Here is an 18,353-nt window from a genome sequence, read left to right as displayed (position 1 = left end):
AAAAAACACAAAACAACACGAAATACTGGGTATAAAAATAGAATAAAATACACTAAAGGGCACTTGTACTAAAATAAATAATAGTAAAACAGTATCAGAATATACCATTTTTACCATTTTCAGAGTGCAAAAGGTGAGAGGTAGATTTAGTCCAGGTGTGCAATCGTGTACTTCTATCAGCATTGAGACCACTTTGGGGCACTGGCTTTAATTAGAAACTGCATATGTTCTTCACTGTTGGGAGGTAGAACATTTCAACACCGGATGGTGAGGAAAGTAGCGCCAGAATGTGTTACAAAAGCTGAGGAATGTTCATTTACACATGTCCAATCTGCTTCTGCCACTATCACATTTCACTGCTTCATTTACGCTATGTGTTTGCTCATGAGAGGTAGTCAAGCCATCAGGAAAGTTTTCAAGGGAGTGCATTGTGTTATAAATGTCCAACAGACGTATGAAATGAAATATCTTAAATATCTGTTTCATATGACAGCAATTTAGCTCCTCAAATCCTTGTAATGAAGTAGTTATGAAGGCAGAGAACAGAGGGTAGGACTGGCTTAAATCCAGGGGAACATGAAAACAACTGTTTGGGGACAAAGCAAATATGAAAACAAGGTGTGTAACCCAAAACTGTGTCGTTGGAGCTGCCAGGACTCAACAACAGGGCAATCAAAACATTTCTGAATAAGTGAATGCAAGCGTGAATTGTTCATCTCTATTTTTCAGTCCTGTGATGAACTGCAGACTTGTTCACGCTGTACCCTGCCCCTCACCCAGTGTCAGTTGGGATAGGCTCCAGCCCCCTGCAAACCACAAGGTCAGCAGTGAGATGATGGATGGATGAATGGATTACTGAAGCAGCTTTCTATGAATGCGCTGGTTTATTCAACTTGTTCTCTTCATCTATTACATTTTCAGTGCCTGCACTCTCTCTGGTGAACAGTATTATACAGTACACTACACTGTATTATTCACAGCAAATAAGCTACAGGAAAGGTTAAGCATCCATTCACAAGACACCACAGGGAGGGAGTGCTAATCCAAAACCAAGGGGAATTCATGGATGAGCAAACCTTTTGACAGTCCCATGGAGGATGGTTCATTGATAATGTTTCAGCCAGAAGGTCACTTTTGGTTCCCATTCTAGATGAAGACCCTCTGCGAGACTATGAGGCTGACTATCACCAAAAGGTCAGAACATTAGGGGGTTCGCAGCCTTTTGAGAGAACACTTTTTATTCTATCTGCAATTTTTTGCCCCATGACAAAGAGAAATACCATGACATTTGGAGGCTTGTGCTATTTTTCTACACTTGACATGTGCTACATTAACAGGAATGTTTCTACATTAATCTTATTTGTTAACTGATATGAAACTAGTTAATCAGCGCTGTTTGTATTACGTATTCAAACCATCTGGGAAACATCTCATTGACACAAAGTTCTCTTCTTCTTCTTCTTCTCTCTCTTCTTATTTTCAGGGAAATTCATTTTAATTGTAAATAAAAATGACCAAAACTTTAACTTCATGCAGATTTATCCAAATCATACTGGTTAACTAACCATAGACGCCAGTAATGAAGTCAATTTTTTCATGAAACACACTGTAATCACAAAACCTACAATCAGACACAGCCAACAATCAAATCTGATCAAAGTACAAATATGAAACACATCTGTGAGCTTCACTTCACTTTCACTTTGAAAAAATAAAACTACAGGTATTCAACAATGTAATCAGGGTCATAATGATCAACTCGGATGAGTAGAGATAATCATACATCCTTTTCTGAGATGTAAAACCCTTTCAGCGATGTGTCTGTTTATGCTGTAACGGGCTTGGTTTCCCTTCAAATTAAATTCATCATACAAAATGGAACCTGCTGACCTGAATCAAGAAAACAAAATGTCATTTACATAAACAACAATAACAGAGAATGGAAAACACATAAAAGACTGCATTGTACACGCCAAGAACTCACAGGCTCTCCAAAGATTTATTTAAAATATGGCCTGAATAATCTTTCAAATGAGGCCTCCACCTTTTAAAATAAAAACTATGTAGCTCCTTCAATACTGAGCAAAAAAATGAGATTTCAGATCCTTCTAATCATGTTGTGTCATCAATGTGCATGTATGTGCCATGTACACTACTTTTCTTATTCCATTGTGTAATATTTGAAGGAACTACATACATTTTCACACTCAAGAATACAAATAAATGGTGAACTTGCGAGAGAAACAAACAAACAAAAAAAACATGCCGGTTTTTATTAACATTGGCTAGGTAGCTAAACTAAGACTACGTCAACACAGGCCTGACACAGAAAACAAAAACTCATAACTGAACATCAAGAAAAAGAAAGAAGTATTTCTAACATGCACAACAGCAAAACTACTTTACAAATGCAAAAGAAAGCTTACAGATTTGATTGCACCAAAGTCAGAAGATAAAAAAGAAAAAATGAAGAGAATCATGTGCTTATTTCAAAAGGTTGCTGATACTATATCTTTTAAAAGATTACGAAAGTCATACAAATTTTTAAGTTGATGGGCTACAACATACAAAACTGCCAAAAAGACCCCCTGAAGCAGTAGATTTCCCAGTCGTCTCCATATGTTAAACCAGAATTTAATTAAAGATGATCAACAGCATCTCAGCCAGGAGACATGGCACAGCCTTCGCATTACAGCAAACAGCTTGTAATTTAGGCTGTTTAGGTGGGTGTATGGAAAATAAAAATCTCACCTAATTCAGTTTTAATTTTGTTTGGAATAAATGAAAATGCAAATTATTACTTTAATCAAATCATAATCTCTTGTGGCAAAGGGTGTAAATTTGATTGCTGTTAGTGCAAAGCCAACATCATAGACCTACTATGAAACGGATTCATGAATACAGGACAGATTTTGGCTATAGTGTTATATGCAATGTAGCCATTAGACATTAGAAAAAACAATCAATTATCGCTTTGAGTCTAGAGTAGCACTTTTCATTATTAGAATGAAAGTGGCACGGGACAGCCTCATATTGTAAGCTAACAACACAAAAAGTGGTTCCAAACTCCATTCTTTGTGGCAAGAACAACCTCACATAAGAACAGAAAGTTTTTGTCTTTTAGATTTCACAGTAGTAACCTAAAAACAATCAGAACAACTGTTATGAATTGAGGTTTTAGTTTAGTCATTTCCTTTTTTATTTTGAAGGATTCTATCTTCATGCGGCTTTTATGCTGTTCACTTCCTGTCTTCGTCTCTCAGCATGTTATTATAAGCAGTGATGTGGATGGGACTAGAGAGTTGTTGTCTCTCTGCAGATCCAAAAATTGATCCGTCCCACGGCTCTGAAACGTTACGCAACTGTGAGTTTTGGGACCTATAGCTCCCCAGCAGGTAATTTAGTGTTGGCTCACCCTAAGGTTCAATTTCCAGAGCAAAACAAATTTAAAAAGAATAATATAGGTAGCTGTTTGATGGTTGTTTTTTTGTGAGTCAATATGCCCATTAAATTAAGGAAACTTAATTTACTTTATAATGCAACAGCAACAGCAAATGCTTTTGGTCATACATTTAAATTATGTCCTTTCGGCACTTCTTGTCTATAGTCTATAGTAAAGCTGTAACACAATACGCACAGTCACAAGTTAATTATAGTGTTGCACTTGGGGACAGATTCATGACCCCCTGATCCTGAAAAGACTGTTATCCACTAGACTTTATGACAGACTTAAAGAAAATATCAAACATTCTACTTAATTTACCCATTTCATATTAAAATGTACATATTAATAACAATACATCAAGAAAACCAACATGTGAGATCAAGGCCATGTGTTGTCTCCACGATGATCTCCATGATCTCTTTTGTTTCTGACAATTACAATGATGCATTCTAGTTCATTTGACAATGATACGATTAACATGCTGTAACAATACCAGGCTTATAGCAGCAATAAGGATGTGATTGCTTGCAATGCTTCCCTGCAAAATGACCAAGCTCAAACAGGAAGATGAATCCAACCCTCTGCTTATGTCTGAGTAGTCAGCACAGAGATACCCCTTGACTCCACGCACCAACCGTCCTGCATAAATGTGATGAATCTGAGTCATTATGCCTACTGCCTCCTGTTTGCTTCTGGAATGGATCTGTTGCCTTTGCTTCTCATATAGCTAAAGAAATTACAGATTTATTGTTTCTGTATGAGGCGGCGAAGAAGGGGGCAAGGACGGTGTCTAAGCTGCTGCCAGCAAGCAATCAGCAGGTGAAGTGGTAAGTATCTCCAAAATAGCTGCATGTAAATGAATAACTGATGTGGTTCACAGTACCAGATGTCTCAGAATAATGTCAGTCTTCTTGTTCTTTTTGTAGCCTTCTTACTATATGTACTGTGCATTCTAAACTGTATTGGTAACAAATGTCTGATCATGAAAACTATAGAAATGAAAAGTACAAATTACCTATGTACTATACTTGGGTACTGTACTGTAATTTTAAGATACTTTACTCGACTATGTAATGTTTTGCTATGTTATAAATCCGGTCCACCACATTTGTAGGCGCACACTTTGAACTCAAATACATTTATTTGATAACTTTATTTACAAGCTACTTTTCAGATTCAGATTATTCATTGTTAGGCTATTACTTGTGTAATCAATTAGCCTTATGGGCAGGACCACAGAGCACATTATTTTCTCAGCAATCAGACAAATAAAGATAAATATCAGACCTGATAATCAGTCTATCCCTAATTACTGTTTGGATCTGGCGGTTCAACCACATTTTGCATCAGGACTGGGATCCTTAAGTCTATTATCATGAAGGTTTTCCTTTCGAAATCAGGTTCAAACATTTTCAGTTGGTCTAGTCTGCACTATAACCTCTCTGTAGTTTACAAAGTCCCAGCTGAACTGTACCAATATTAACTGTAACTGTAATTTTTTATTTATTTTTGATGTTTCTCATTTTTATTCTACAGTCAAAGGAGTGGTGTCTGCCTTTAGAGATGTATGAATTATCTTGAAGGTATAAAATACTGGTACCTATTGTCACTAACTGTATATGGGGTTTTCAGGGATATTTTGCATGTAGCCACTACTACCAAACTAACATACAGAGACCGGATATGAAATTCTATGGTAATGATTACGTGATAATAACGTGAATAACGTGAATTTATTTTATCCTGAAAATTAGTATAAACAAGCGTGGTGTGATTTCCATTCTATCCTGCCACACACAATGAGCAGTGAAACAATGAAATAGGACTCATACTTCAACCACTGACAAGAGCGAGGTCAGTGCAAGGGCAGGGATACAAATCTCTATTCTGTTCACTGAATATTATTTAGTAATTCATTATCAAGAGCATCTGCATTCATTTCTCTGATCTGCTGAACCTTGACTGAATCAGTGGGAACTGTTTACACAAGAAGTGCTTTACTCATCTCCTGTAGTGTTCACCAAGCTATTGCTGTGTTGCTGCCATATGGATCAGAAACCCCGTTTGCTCCTGTGATTGTCTGCAACTCAGAAATACATGGCACATTACCATAAAATCCTTCAATACTGCAGATAAAAAAACAAAACAAAATCTGCCTAGAGATTTTTCCAAAAAATAACAATGTGCTCAGTTCAGATTAGACGCTTCCTCTTCCTCAAATCATCCTGTGTCGGTCTTCAGACCGACCCCTTTCAGTGGTCTCCCAGGGACCAGCTCCAGTTTGAACACAATGCCTTGGTTAAGAACGAAGGCAGAAATATTCAGAAAAACCCAACATATGTGTCTTTTCGTATGAAATCGGACAGGAAGAGCAAGCAAATTCTACAATGACATTGCTGTAAGGGTACTGTGGCTGATGCTAAGATACATTGCCATTTGGACACCAGGCACTTTCTATCTTATGAGTGGGATGCCACTGGAGAGATAATAAAAGAAATTCTTCACTCACAGATAGTGTTTGTTGTCTCATTAATACATTTATTTGGCATTCATTGCATTCTTAATTAATGGATACAGGCTGAATGGGAAGCATTCCAATGTGGGCCTGTAGTAAAGGGCAGTCTTTCCCCATTGTTTACATTATGCATTTAAATTGTGAAAGCTGCACCGTGCAGATTAAGCTGGGTGGACTATGCTGTTGTGATAAAACCCCAAACACAAATTTATATATGGGTCAACATCAAGGATTACATGGTAGAATTTCTTACCCCAGGCAACAGAAGGTAACAAAATCCTTACAGTCCTTTTGGCTTGGCCGCAGTTGCCAGCCTAACAAATGCACTCGTCCATGTCTGACTGTGGGGCTGACATTCTTTCCTTTAATTTGAAATTTTATTTTCAAATTATATGTTTGTGTCTTCTTTCTTCTTTTCCTGTCCTCATCGTCTCTGCTATGCTTTCACTACAGTGCAGGTCACTGATGTTAATTCTAGTATGACTGCTACAAGGTCTATGCAACACAATAACTTGATTCTCTTTCTCTTATTGTATTAAAAATAAAGTTACTCAAGGTGACAACTGCCTGTTACATTAGTCTAAGTGCTGTAAAAGCATCACACCAAAAGTAAATTATGAATGCTTATAATACAATAAGACTACTGATACTCACAGATTGTTCGCACAGCATCATAACTTATCGTTGTATGTGTTAAGTAAAGTGAAGTACACGTTAATGCATCTGTAATAATGCATGCTTCATTGTAACATTTCACTGTTGGTGGTTAGTAAAGTGTAGTGTATTTTCATGCCCTTAAATTTAAAAATAAGGGATTATTGTTGATGTGTGAAAAGGTGGTCATAATTTATGATAATCCCCATGAGTCAACCTCTAGTTTATAAATATTCAAGAGCGTCTAGAAGACTCTTGAATTTATAGCTTATTGTAGGTCACATCTAAAAGGTTCTATGACTGTTAATACGGGGCATCAGAAAGCATTTTGTGCGTTTATGACCGTGAATGCACGACAATTCACAATGAATGCCACCATAACACATAAGTACATAACAGATGTGGTCTTAATAGAATGGGGTCCAGCCATTCACTAGGGTTTGATCTTGTCTTGTTAAGATGCTGTGACACACGTAAGATGAGCACTTGTTACTGCTGATGATATCTGTTAGGTCAGGCCATTATCTGTCTGAGATCGCAGGGTGTCTGACCCAAAGGGGAAAAAATTACTTGGAAACAAATCGAAATGGGGCTAATTTTGATTGTGTCATTTAAAAAGTATTGTAAGTGGACTTGAGAGTAATAAAGGCAGGGAACGAAAAACAAGTAACAGTTTCGAGGGAACAATCTGGTGTGGCACTTTGGTATACAGTATAATGTAATGGATCACGTAGAAGTAATTCCTTTACTATATATTTTTTTTAATTCTCCAAATGAAATCAAATACAATTTCTTCTCTTTACTGACAACACCCAGCATCGGAGGACGAATGACAAACAAATAATTTTCCTAGCACACATCTGCAATGCATAGCTTTAAAGTAATTTAATTTACAATGTTTTATTTTTCCAATGATTTATATCAAACTCAACTGGAGTGTCATTTATTGTTCTTTTGCAGGGAGGAAGGCATTGACAAATGTATTATATTAAACCATAACAGGGCAGCAAAACACTATTAAACATCATATCCTGAGTAATGTCAACAAACATGTTTATCAAGCAGGCATCAGCGGCAGACCCCAAGAAACATCTGACCTGTCTCTGCCACGGGCGACTAGTCTGCCTGGGAAATAAGTAAACACTGTCAATTCTGCATGAGCCTCACTATCAGCCACAGGCAAATGCACAGACAGCAAGAAAGCGACAAACATTTTAAATGGATGCGCCTTTAAACCACAGTCATGTATATAGTTTAAACAATGTGAATATGTTTGTCAATGTGAAATTTCTGAAATAAAATCATAAAAGGCTTAGTTAAGATGTACACACTATTTGTAATATCATATAGAAAAAGAAATGGCTGCACATTTGTTATTTGTCACATCACACTCTGATCAATGGCCTGTACACCCAGAAGCTGTGAGCCAAGGTTCACATACCAATAATGCATGAATGGAAAAAATTCAGAAGGGATTTTTAACCGAATAGACAGACATTTTGCAAATGACATCTTTTCACTTTCCTTCCAAAAGTTAGATGAAAAGATCAAAATCAATATATTTTATTATAGTACATTATATGTCTCTGGAAATTCACCGCGCTGAGCTGTTTTTTTGTCAAGAAATATCTACAGCCTAACATGGCAAATTTTCATGTTTACAATTAATGTTTGAGCACAAGTTGAACACAGCCCAAGCCGGGTGTTTCCTCCTGTTTCCAATATTTGTGCTAAACATTTCATTTCTCCAAGGCTATGTTTAACAAACAGAAACAGGACTGCTATATTTGTGTCTGGTCAAACTACGAACACAATCATGAGTCAAGATTTGATGCAAGGGGAATTTTCTTTTTCTCTGCTGTGCAGAGACCAACTCAGAACATCACCTGTGATAAGTGGAGCTCATTGTGTTTAGGACCTTTTGAAACTATATTACAAATACTGTCAAATTACGGTTGAAGGCTGAAAGAACACAGTTATGGTTACAGAAATCAAAGGGGCAGCTTCAAGGATTTCATCTGCATGTGTCATATAAGGCTCCTCAGTATCAGTAAGGGAGCCCTGAAAAGACTATATTTATAACATATCTCAAGCCTGTCAGAAGGAAATTAACGGCTAATTACATTTTCATGAACAAGTACAAGAAGTACAAGCTGACCTCTTAAGACGTTTTGATGCAACATTGTTACTGCCATGTGAAGAGAAGAAAGTCCTGAAAAATGGCCCTGAGTATATACACTATGAACCGCAGGGGTAGTTTGTTCTTTGTGCATTCATTAATACTGTAACTGATCTGACTCCACAGAGGTTAGTGCAATTAGTGTACCAAGATGCAAACTGCAATAAGTGAATATGAAATAAGAAGAAAAGACATCAATTTTTATCACCTAATAGCCAACCTTAAAAACCCTGACTATTAATTTAATATGGTGGCAGCCTTCTGACCCATCTCATAAAAAATTATCAAAGCTACTGCCTACTACAATATGAACTCTTTCCGAAAGCTTTTTCCTTATTTTTTTTTAGGTTCTCTTCCACCTGTCATTTGTCTGAAAGCAGTTTGTAGCCTCTTGACTAATTATTACAGGCTAACAGCCCTGATGAAAAACAAACTCAGGCTGAACCGAGTCTCCCAGGAAAACTGTGATTGTCTTTGGTTGACAGTGTGGAGGAGTGCAGGCTGCTTCAGGTTTCCTGTGTCAACTTTTCAATAAATCATAATGATGAAAAAAGTGGGGGAAAAAAATCCTGATGGTACTCATCTTCACCTTTTACCTTTTAACTATAAAAATGTGACAGTAAAATTTGCCGTACTGATTTTTCAAGAAATAAAGCAAATGCATACCCAATCTAGTGAGGCAGACATGAAACTAAGGAGGGGAAAGCCACGCATTCATAGCTTTAATGCAGGCATTATATCATTAGTTCTATAAATCCCACTGTGGTGATTTCTTATCCTGGAACGACATAAAAAAATCAGGGGAATAATCTTCTCATGAAATGCATACATATAACCTGCATACATAAAATCCTGGGCCAAAAAGGGCTATAATGACTGACTTTCTATGGCACTTTGTGTTAATAATAATGTTACTTTGAGGTGTGAATTATCAGCTAAAGAAGCATATGAACTGTGATTAACATGGAAAAACATTATCAAAACTACTAGACCACAAAAGTCCTCAACAGACTAAAATATTCTGATGGTATGTTTTGTTTTTTGTTTTCGTTGCACGAAAATAAGAGAAAAATGACCCACAATACAATGGCATTTGTTATACACAGGGGAAACTAAATAGGCACAATCCATCAGCAGGCTTTAATTTCTCTGGAAAATCATTTCCCCTGCAGTGGTCGCAGTGGCATTAAATGGTTTCGGTTGAATAATGAAACTTGATAAAAGCAAGATCCTCACAACAACAACTGACATCTGCAGGTCAGTCCATACAGATATAGGCATTGAACACTACTACATTAGCCTTCACTAATCCCCCATCAGTGAACTCACAATCCATTCAAGCTTTTGGGTCTTTGTTAACATGAGACTGGTTAGATAATATCTAGTTTCCTTGTCTCGATGACTGCTCTCTCTGCAACTGATAACCCAGCGGGGAACCCTTTATGTCATTATCCCTGGAAAACAGGTGGGTTCCATAGCAACGGCCGTAATTTTTCACCCTGCTCGTGTAAGAAGTGCTTTCGAAGCAGACTGTTCCCGTTCCAAGTTGACCATTGGTCAAGATCAGTTTTCACTCTTGCTACTCGCAGCCTGTGAGTGCAGCCACTTGCGATGCACAGAGACACTGCAGACCTTACAGCATGATGACATCCCGAAGCCGAGGGCCGTCAGTTCATTCCCTTTAAGAGCCAACATGTCCTGACAAAGACAGCGAACATCTTTTTGAAAATTCATAAATCGCCACACACTCACAAGCACAGTGACAGTGTTTGTGTAACTACTCTAACTGCAAGAAAGTTGAGACGAAAGATCGGTACTGTAGGTTTAAGTTTTATATTACAGGAAATAAAGAAAGGCAGCAAATCCTCACAGTTGTGAAGCTGGAACTAGAGAGCAGAAAAAGCAAATAAGAAGGCTAGGCTGTATGTTTCTTTTCTTTTTTAAATATTATTGTTTAAAATCATGATTCACAATATCATCTGAACCATTACTCCCTAAAAATGGAATTAACATGAGTCAACTATAGTCCACTGACTCATCCCACAAAATATCATCTTTAAAAAGTAATTCTATTTCATTCCTTTTTTGTTTTTTTCAAAATATTGCACAGTTAATTTAGAAGCAAATGTCAACATTTTAGATAATTTTCAGAAAAAAAAAGGCTGGCCATAACCCGACATAATAATAAAAAGTCAAAAACAGAGGTGGCTTCATAACCATTCATGTTTTATACTGGGTCTTACGTAAGTCTCCATCCCACCAGTATTGAGGGTGTTTTATATTTAAAACTGATATGACTCATCTGGAATGATATACAATCTGAGTTATTCTGGGACAAAAAAAGAAAGATATATTCAGTGAAAAATAAAAGCAATGTCGGTAATGTGGTTGTTGGCGGCTAAGCTGGCTGACTCATTGCTCATATTCCTACCTACAGTTCAACCTGTTTGCATTTCCACCGTTATCATTCAGTGATGGGTAGTCAGTGCAGACCGTTTTCACACCAGGGGGACTAGAGACAGTGTTGGGAGATAACAGACATGATAGAGTCACGGTAGCATGCTGTCTGCGAAGGTGAAAGAAAACCTCAACAGGACAGCCGAGGTAGCGTTGCAGCAGCTTTTAATGCTCAACCAACAGAGGTTGATGTCAGTGAACTCAGACCAACCATTTGCATTTCTATTTATAATTCATTTTCACACATACAGTGACACACAAACACACCTACGCACGCACACACACACTGCATCATCGTAATGCCACATTTTCGCCTCCCCTGTGAAAGTATATTCTTTACTTTTATACTGCTTGCATTTTATTCATCAAATCTGACGTCTGAGACATGCACTACCCCACTACTGTGGGGCTGAGCTAATCAGCTATCCCGAGGCTCCTGCAAACTAGCCACATGCTGCTAGCGCTCTCCACCTACACCTGACAAATTCAGTCTGTTCGTATAAAATCAAACCGGTCTGAACTTGTACACGAATGCTTGTGAGCCCTATATCCTTTTCTAACCCTTCCCTACTACATCTCTACTTTGTTTTCTGATTATTCACTGCAGGGAGCAGAGGACAATTGCTCCAGCTGTTGAGAGTGAGAGGTGATGAAAGAACAAAAGCAAGTGTCACATCCTGACACTTAAGTGTAGAGACATATCTGTGAAGAAGAAAAACAAGGTGTTGAAGAAAAAAAAAACGAAGTCGCATTGCATTGCAGCTTCGTGAAAGTGAAATGCATTAGACCTTTGTCCCTGGTACATGAGGTTAAATGCCAAGGACAGATACATGGCAGGGTTTCCCTGAGCGCCTGACAGAAGCAAAGTATTTTATATATGCTGTGAATTCTTCACACTCAGAAACACTTGTGTTAAAAGATTTTATTGTAAAATTACTGACAGTGTAGTAAAATGCTGCTACAAGGTTCATGGAGCACAATAGCATGATCCTCTCTCTGTTGCACTGTCTGGTTCATGTACAGCTACAAATGTCAGGTAAGACTTGTTTCAATAATTAGCCTGTTTGGAAATTATCCTCACTAAGTAAAGCAAACTGGCTATCTTAACTAGTTTGCAGTGTATTACTGTAAACACACAGTTAAAATGGTTTCAGTGAAAGAGCAATAGTATATCTGACCTGAATCCTGTACTGGTAAATTTTCAAACGAAATAGTTTCAGTTTGTGTTTTACCTGATTTATGTGCACATATTTTATTTAAGCTCAATGAGAGAGCCCTCATGTCACACATAATACACTCAGATTAACTCAGAAATGCATTTTCTGTGATCATATGTTAATTAACATTAATATTCCCTTCCTCTCTCTCTTTATCCACATGTTCTCTGCCTCTGTACACATCAACTGTCAAAAACAAAGCAATACCAAAGAAAAAAAATCTCTCTAAAATGTGTAAACAAGACCAAGATGTACTGAAGATCTGCCAAGCCAGTTGCAGAGAGGAGGACAGTAAGCGTGCACTGGACAGCAAATTCCAATTGTAGAAACCATCTAAATGGAAATGAATGTGCAGATCCAAGCAGGAAGCTCTGATAAGTCTGACAGAATAGCACAAGATACAAATAATGTAACGTATCTTGGGTCCGTGCTTTATTGGCGTGACGTGCAGGTTTATTTGTGCTTTAGAACATAACCACCACATAATTTCTTTCTCTGATTTATTGCTTTGTTCTTGCTCTTTTCATTCATTGTTTGCCCCTCTTCATGACATCCGCACGCGCATGTACTGCGGACATCCGGAGGGTGTCAGGAGAGCAAATTTGAATGGTGTGTTTACAAGCAGCAGCCAACAAACCCTGCATAGTATACCTTTAAAGTGAAACTCTTCTCAGAGCACTATCAGGGGACAAAAACAGCACTTCAGATGGTGTGTGAAAAGCCTCTGAGGTGCAACGAGCCGCAGCATTGCTTGTTGACAGCAAGCAGCGTCTGGGGAGAAGAAGTGAGCTGACAGTGGTTTTCAAGCCTGTTCAACTCCGCTGCAGCCAATAAGAGTGATGTCTCATTATCGTTTATATTCAGCCTTTTCTCTTTCCTGTAGGAAACACACAGATACTGTCCAAATGTGGAGGATGCGGGGCGCAGCTAACATACTGTAATAAAGGACACATAAACATGATGACGCAATTCAAGGATGGGCTGTGTTTCCATAGAATCTTGTTAAGATGGAAATGGACTGAATCAGAGTAAAATCTCCTCTCAGAAAACTAGATAACGATGTCTCACAAAATTAGATTTAACAAAACTCATACTGAATGAAATATATTCTGATCAAGATTTATCGCTGTAATTAAAGGCTTTCTCCTCATGTCTTTCTCCTTTTCCATATTTTCCGGCCATCAACCTTCGTCAACTAACCACCTTCCCCAGCAGAGCTTGGAAGTGAAAGATTAAGAAATGACACTGTGAAGCAGAGGAAACCAGACATCCCTTTATCAGCCTAATTGATGAGGTTTTCAGAGTAGTTTACTGTTGGCTATCATTCACATCACTTTCATCATCCTTTAAGGTGCATACAGTACATAAAGCCCAGCATGAAGAACAAGAAGACAGCCTCTGCAGAAGACACTCACTTAATCACAGTGGGGGGTTTTTTCATAGGTTTTTTAATCCTTCTAGTACCATGATTAAAATTCCCTCTAAAATAAAGCCTTTTTTCTTTTCCATGGTTTGGGAATTTCTAAAATAAGTTATAACTATCATTATTCTGTAACTGCATCTTATCGATCATGCAAAAATAGATTATTGCATGAACTGGCGTTATTTCCAGTTTTCACGGATATAATATGACACACCCCGATAATGACAGCATCTGTGTGTAACTCAACCTGAGTGCCACAGAACTGCATAACAAAATTAAAACTCTGTCAGCCTGATCTGTCAGAAATTCATCTGCCATGTTGACAAATTACATCTAGTGATGTAATGTTTCCAAGGATGCAGGTTATTGATTGTGACATACACAACCTCAGGAGTCTGACTGACTGAGTTTAGAGACTCCAAGACCTCCTTGAAAATAAATGGCTCTTCGACACTACAGACACGTGACGACAACAGTGTCAGCAAAAAATACTCAGTAGGTTTAAAATTATGAACAATGCGTCTGTAATTTACCAGTGAATGTAAAACGTAAAAAAACCCCTTTGTCTTTGATTTCATTGTGTTTATAGTGTTTCCTCTGATTAGAAGCTACTTTGGGCAACTTTTTTGACAATATTGCGTACGTAAGATTTTGCATGATGAGACATCGGCCTGGAAATGTGATTTACTGTAAAACATACGTCCACACATTTTAAAGGTTTGTATGAGAAAACCTCATCATCCCATATCTTTCCTTCTTCCTGTTGTGTTGCATTCAAATAAAGAACAATCTCATCTCAGTCTAATTTCTTGCATTTTCCAGTCCATAAAAAACAGGGCAGAAAGCTTGAGAGCTTAACGGACGTCAATCTCTTCTCAACAGACGTTAAGGAGAGATTTCAACAAATTTGACAGACAATTTGGTGACTCAGTATCTAAACATAATGACACGGGGAAGCATTCACAACCCTGACAGCGTAACTCAGTTGTTCCAGCCTATCTGATAATTAACTATCATCCTCATAGTCAGTGCTTCACTGACACCCTGATATTCGTCATCTGTTTGTGTCGGCGTGGTTAAAGGTTTTAGTGGCAAGCAACACCGAGGAGGCAGAGAGGTTTTCACCCTCACAACGATAACCCAGGCTACCACTCCACTACTAAAATCTAAGTCACAGACAGCCATCAATCCTTGCTCTCTTGTCATCTATAGAGCTGGTATATGCGGGCAGTCAGACTGACAGCATTATGTCTAAGGGCAAATTAAGTACAAACTGCATGTCATTTCAAAAGCCATAAATGTGTTTTATCGATTGTAATTAAGCAGACTTATTAACTACATCATGTCAGTCTTATTAGATTTTGTCAAACGGCCTGAACACTGGTTTAAGCCAGTGTTATGCAATGTTATGATATGTAATCAAATGAATCCGTGACAAACATACGCACAGTATGAATAAATAAATAAATAAATAAATAAACTGGGAGTACTCATTGTGAGCCACATCTACTGGCATAATGACAGGCTGACAGTAATCAATCATTGCTCCTCCTAAGTTTGGGACTTGCTATGCTAACGTTCCCAATCTTTAAGGAGCTCACTTGGCTTAAGTGAATAAATAAGCCGAATTAACCCGGGGAGAGTTTAGATACTTCAGAGGGGAAAGAGGTTACCGTTTCACCGAGGAAGGCCAGGACATGCGGGGTTTTTTCAACCCGGGTCGTAGCTTCTCCAGAGTCCTGTTGCGGCACAGGTAGCGCTCGGTGTCCGAGTTGAAGCGCTGTTTGATCCGTATGTGAGTCCTGGGTTGCCGCCACAGATGTTTGGGCGGCTTGGCGAGCCCCGCTCCCTCTCTGCTCAGCGGGCACTCCATTTTTTTCACTTTCTACTTTTTTTCACTAATTTTCCTAAAGTAAATGTTGAATGTCAACGTTTGAGGACTAATGAGAAAGAAAGCGTTGAGGCTGTCTGCGAGTTCGTGGAGGAAAAGCCCGCGCTTCACACCGTTAACGGACAGAGAGCAGCGCGCGCTGCATTGTGGTGCGCTGCTGTCCACGAGCCCGAGTGCTGAAACAACTCTGAGCCTCCCTCTTCATCTCTCCCTCTCTCTCTACCTCATCACCTCACTCTCCCTCTCTCTCCATCCCCTTCCTCTCCCTCTCTTTCTTCTTCTTCTCTCTCTCTCTTCCACTTCATCTCTCTCCCCTCTCTCTCTCTCTCTCTCTCTCCACCCCCCATTCTCTATCCCCCTCCTTCTCTCCTTCTCCACTCCCCCTCTCTTTCTCTCTGTCTCTGTCCATCTCCCTCCCTCTCTTCCTCTGCCTCCCCCATTCTCTCTCTCTTTCTCTCTCTCTCTCTCTCTCTCTCTCTCTCTCTCTCCACCCCCCATTCTCTATCCCCCTCCTTCTCTCTTTCTCCACTCCCCCCTCTCTTTCTCTCTGTCTCTGTCCATCTCCCTCCCTCTCTTCCTCTGCCTCCCCCATTCTCTCTCTCTCTCTCTCTCTCTCACTTTCTCTCTCTCTCTCTCTCTCTCTCTCTCCACCCCCCATTCTCTATCCCCCCCTTCTCTCCTTCTCCACCCCCCCTCTCTTTCTCTCTGTCTCTCTGTTCATCTCCCTCCCTCTCTTCCTCTGCCTCCCCCATTCTCTCTCTCTCTCTCTCTCTCACACTTTCTCTCTCTCTCTCTCTCTCTCTCTCCACCCCCCATTCTCTATTCCCCTCCTTCTCTCCTTCTCCACTCCCCCTCTCTTTCTCTCTGTCCATCTCCCTCCCCCTCTTTCTCTGTGTCTCCCCCATTCTCTCTCTCTCTCTCACTTTCTCTCTCTCTCTCTCACTTTCTCTCTCTCTCTCGCTCTCTCTCTCTCCACCCCCATTCTCTATTCCCCTCCTTCTCTCCTTCTCCACTCCCCCTCTCTTTCTCTCTGTCTCTCTGTCCATCTCCCTCCATCTCTTCCTCTGCCTCCCCCATTCTCTCTCTCTCTCTCTCTCTCCCGCCGTGGCCTAGAGGTTGGAGAAGCGGCTTGTGATCGAAGGGTTCGATTCCCCCACCAGACGGGCAGGAAAAAATTGGGTGTGGTGGAGTGATTAATGTGAAAAATGCCCCCCCCCCCCTTCCCCGGCTGATGTGCCCTTGAGCAAGGCACTTGCTCCTGTGTGTGTTTCACTGCATGTAATTTGCCGGGTGTTGCATGTGTGTGTTCAACTAAGGATGGGTCAAATGCAGAAGACGAATTCAGTGTGTGTATGTAAAAATATATATACTGTCAATAAAGCTGATTCTTCTTCTTCTTCATCACCTCCCTCTCCATCCTCTTCTCTGTCTCCCTCTCTCCACCCTCTTTCTCCCCGCTCCTCTCCTCTCTCTTTCCCCACTGCTCTGTTTATCTTTGTCTTTATCCCTTTATTGCTCTCTCCATCTTCACCTTCCACTGCCTGCCCATGTCGGTTTTCTTCCCGCTCCTCCCATCTGTTTCTGTCCCTCCACCAACTGCCAATCATCAGCATTCAGCAAAAATCAACACCAACAAAGAAAAAAAAAAAACAAGTGCAGGCTACATGCAGCATTTCCTCTGCAAGCTGTTCGTATTGTCTTCCCTCTGGCAGGACAATTCATGGACACATTTGATTTTCTGGTATTCTTTCAAGTTATGTCGCGTTCAGATGTTTCCTGATTTAATTTGTAGGTTTCTCCTCGCATTCACACTTCCTGTCTTTGTGACTGCCTGATTAGTGTCACCTGTCCCTGATATTCACCTGTCCTCCTGTGTATTTGTCCCTGTCCCTGTGTTTTTCTTTTTTCGATGCTTCCATTCTTATCACCTGATTTCAGCTTTATGTTACTTAGTTATTTATTTTTGCTCATTTGGGTCCTTTTTGAACTAAGTGTTAACTTTGGTGTAGTTTATATTATTGGCAAATTTGTGTTTCGGACCAGAGAAAAGAAAAGCAAGTTTAAGGAATCAGTAGAGCTCTGGGAGACCCAATTCAATTTACTCTTTTCACCAGAATAATCCCCTCAGTATCAATGCTATTTTCCAGGGAGTCAGTGACCTGAAAACAAACAAGCTCAGTATATATCAAACAAAAGGAACTGTCTATGCAGTAGTGTCCAGATTTCACTTCATATTAAACGTGTATAACTGATTTCAGATTGGGTAACCATGTAGGCTACTGAAGTCTGCTCTCGAGTGCAGGCTACAATTACGTTAAAGCGTTCACACCTCTAACATTATAATGTCCGGTCAGCACGCACATGATGCTTCTAATTGTTAAAGCATGAAGACTGTAAACTGAGAGAGAAGATGCAGCAATGCAGACTGCAATGAGGTAGGGAAAGGAAAAAGAACACCTTTGCCCCTTCGGTGACCGGCCTCATTCCTGTTGCTGCAATTATCGGCCATTTTGTAAAGGGAAGAGGGTTTTCATTATCACCTGAAACCACGAAACATATTCCGCCCTTCTTC

General features: G+C 39.5%; 1 protein-coding gene across 3 annotated transcripts in view; it reads right to left on the bottom strand.

Annotated features, from left to right (window-relative positions):
* The window catches only part of LOC124060234 (cAMP-specific 3',5'-cyclic phosphodiesterase 4D-like), an 87,018-nt gene that overhangs the window by 54,246 nt on the left and 14,419 nt on the right, over positions 1-18,353 (bottom strand). The window contains exon 1 of one of the 3 annotated variants that reach the window (XM_046390928.1): positions 15,564-16,018. The exons of 1 other annotated variant lie outside the window; for it this stretch is intronic. In XM_046390928.1, the coding sequence (XP_046246884.1) occupies positions 15,564-15,763 (200 nt within the window). In that variant the 5' untranslated portion in view covers positions 15,764-16,018. Of the gene's footprint in view, positions 1-15,563; positions 16,019-18,353 lie in introns of those variants that run through there. One more of the 3 variants, XM_046390930.1, reaches the window with a different exon arrangement.

The sequence above is a fragment of the Scatophagus argus genome, chromosome 6 (assembly GCF_020382885.2).
Source record: "Scatophagus argus isolate fScaArg1 chromosome 6, fScaArg1.pri, whole genome shotgun sequence".
Classification (NCBI taxonomy): Eukaryota; Metazoa; Chordata; class Actinopteri; family Scatophagidae; genus Scatophagus; species Scatophagus argus.
The sequence above is the reverse complement of the archived record's forward strand: the minus strand, read 5'-3'. Positions and strand labels throughout refer to the sequence as shown.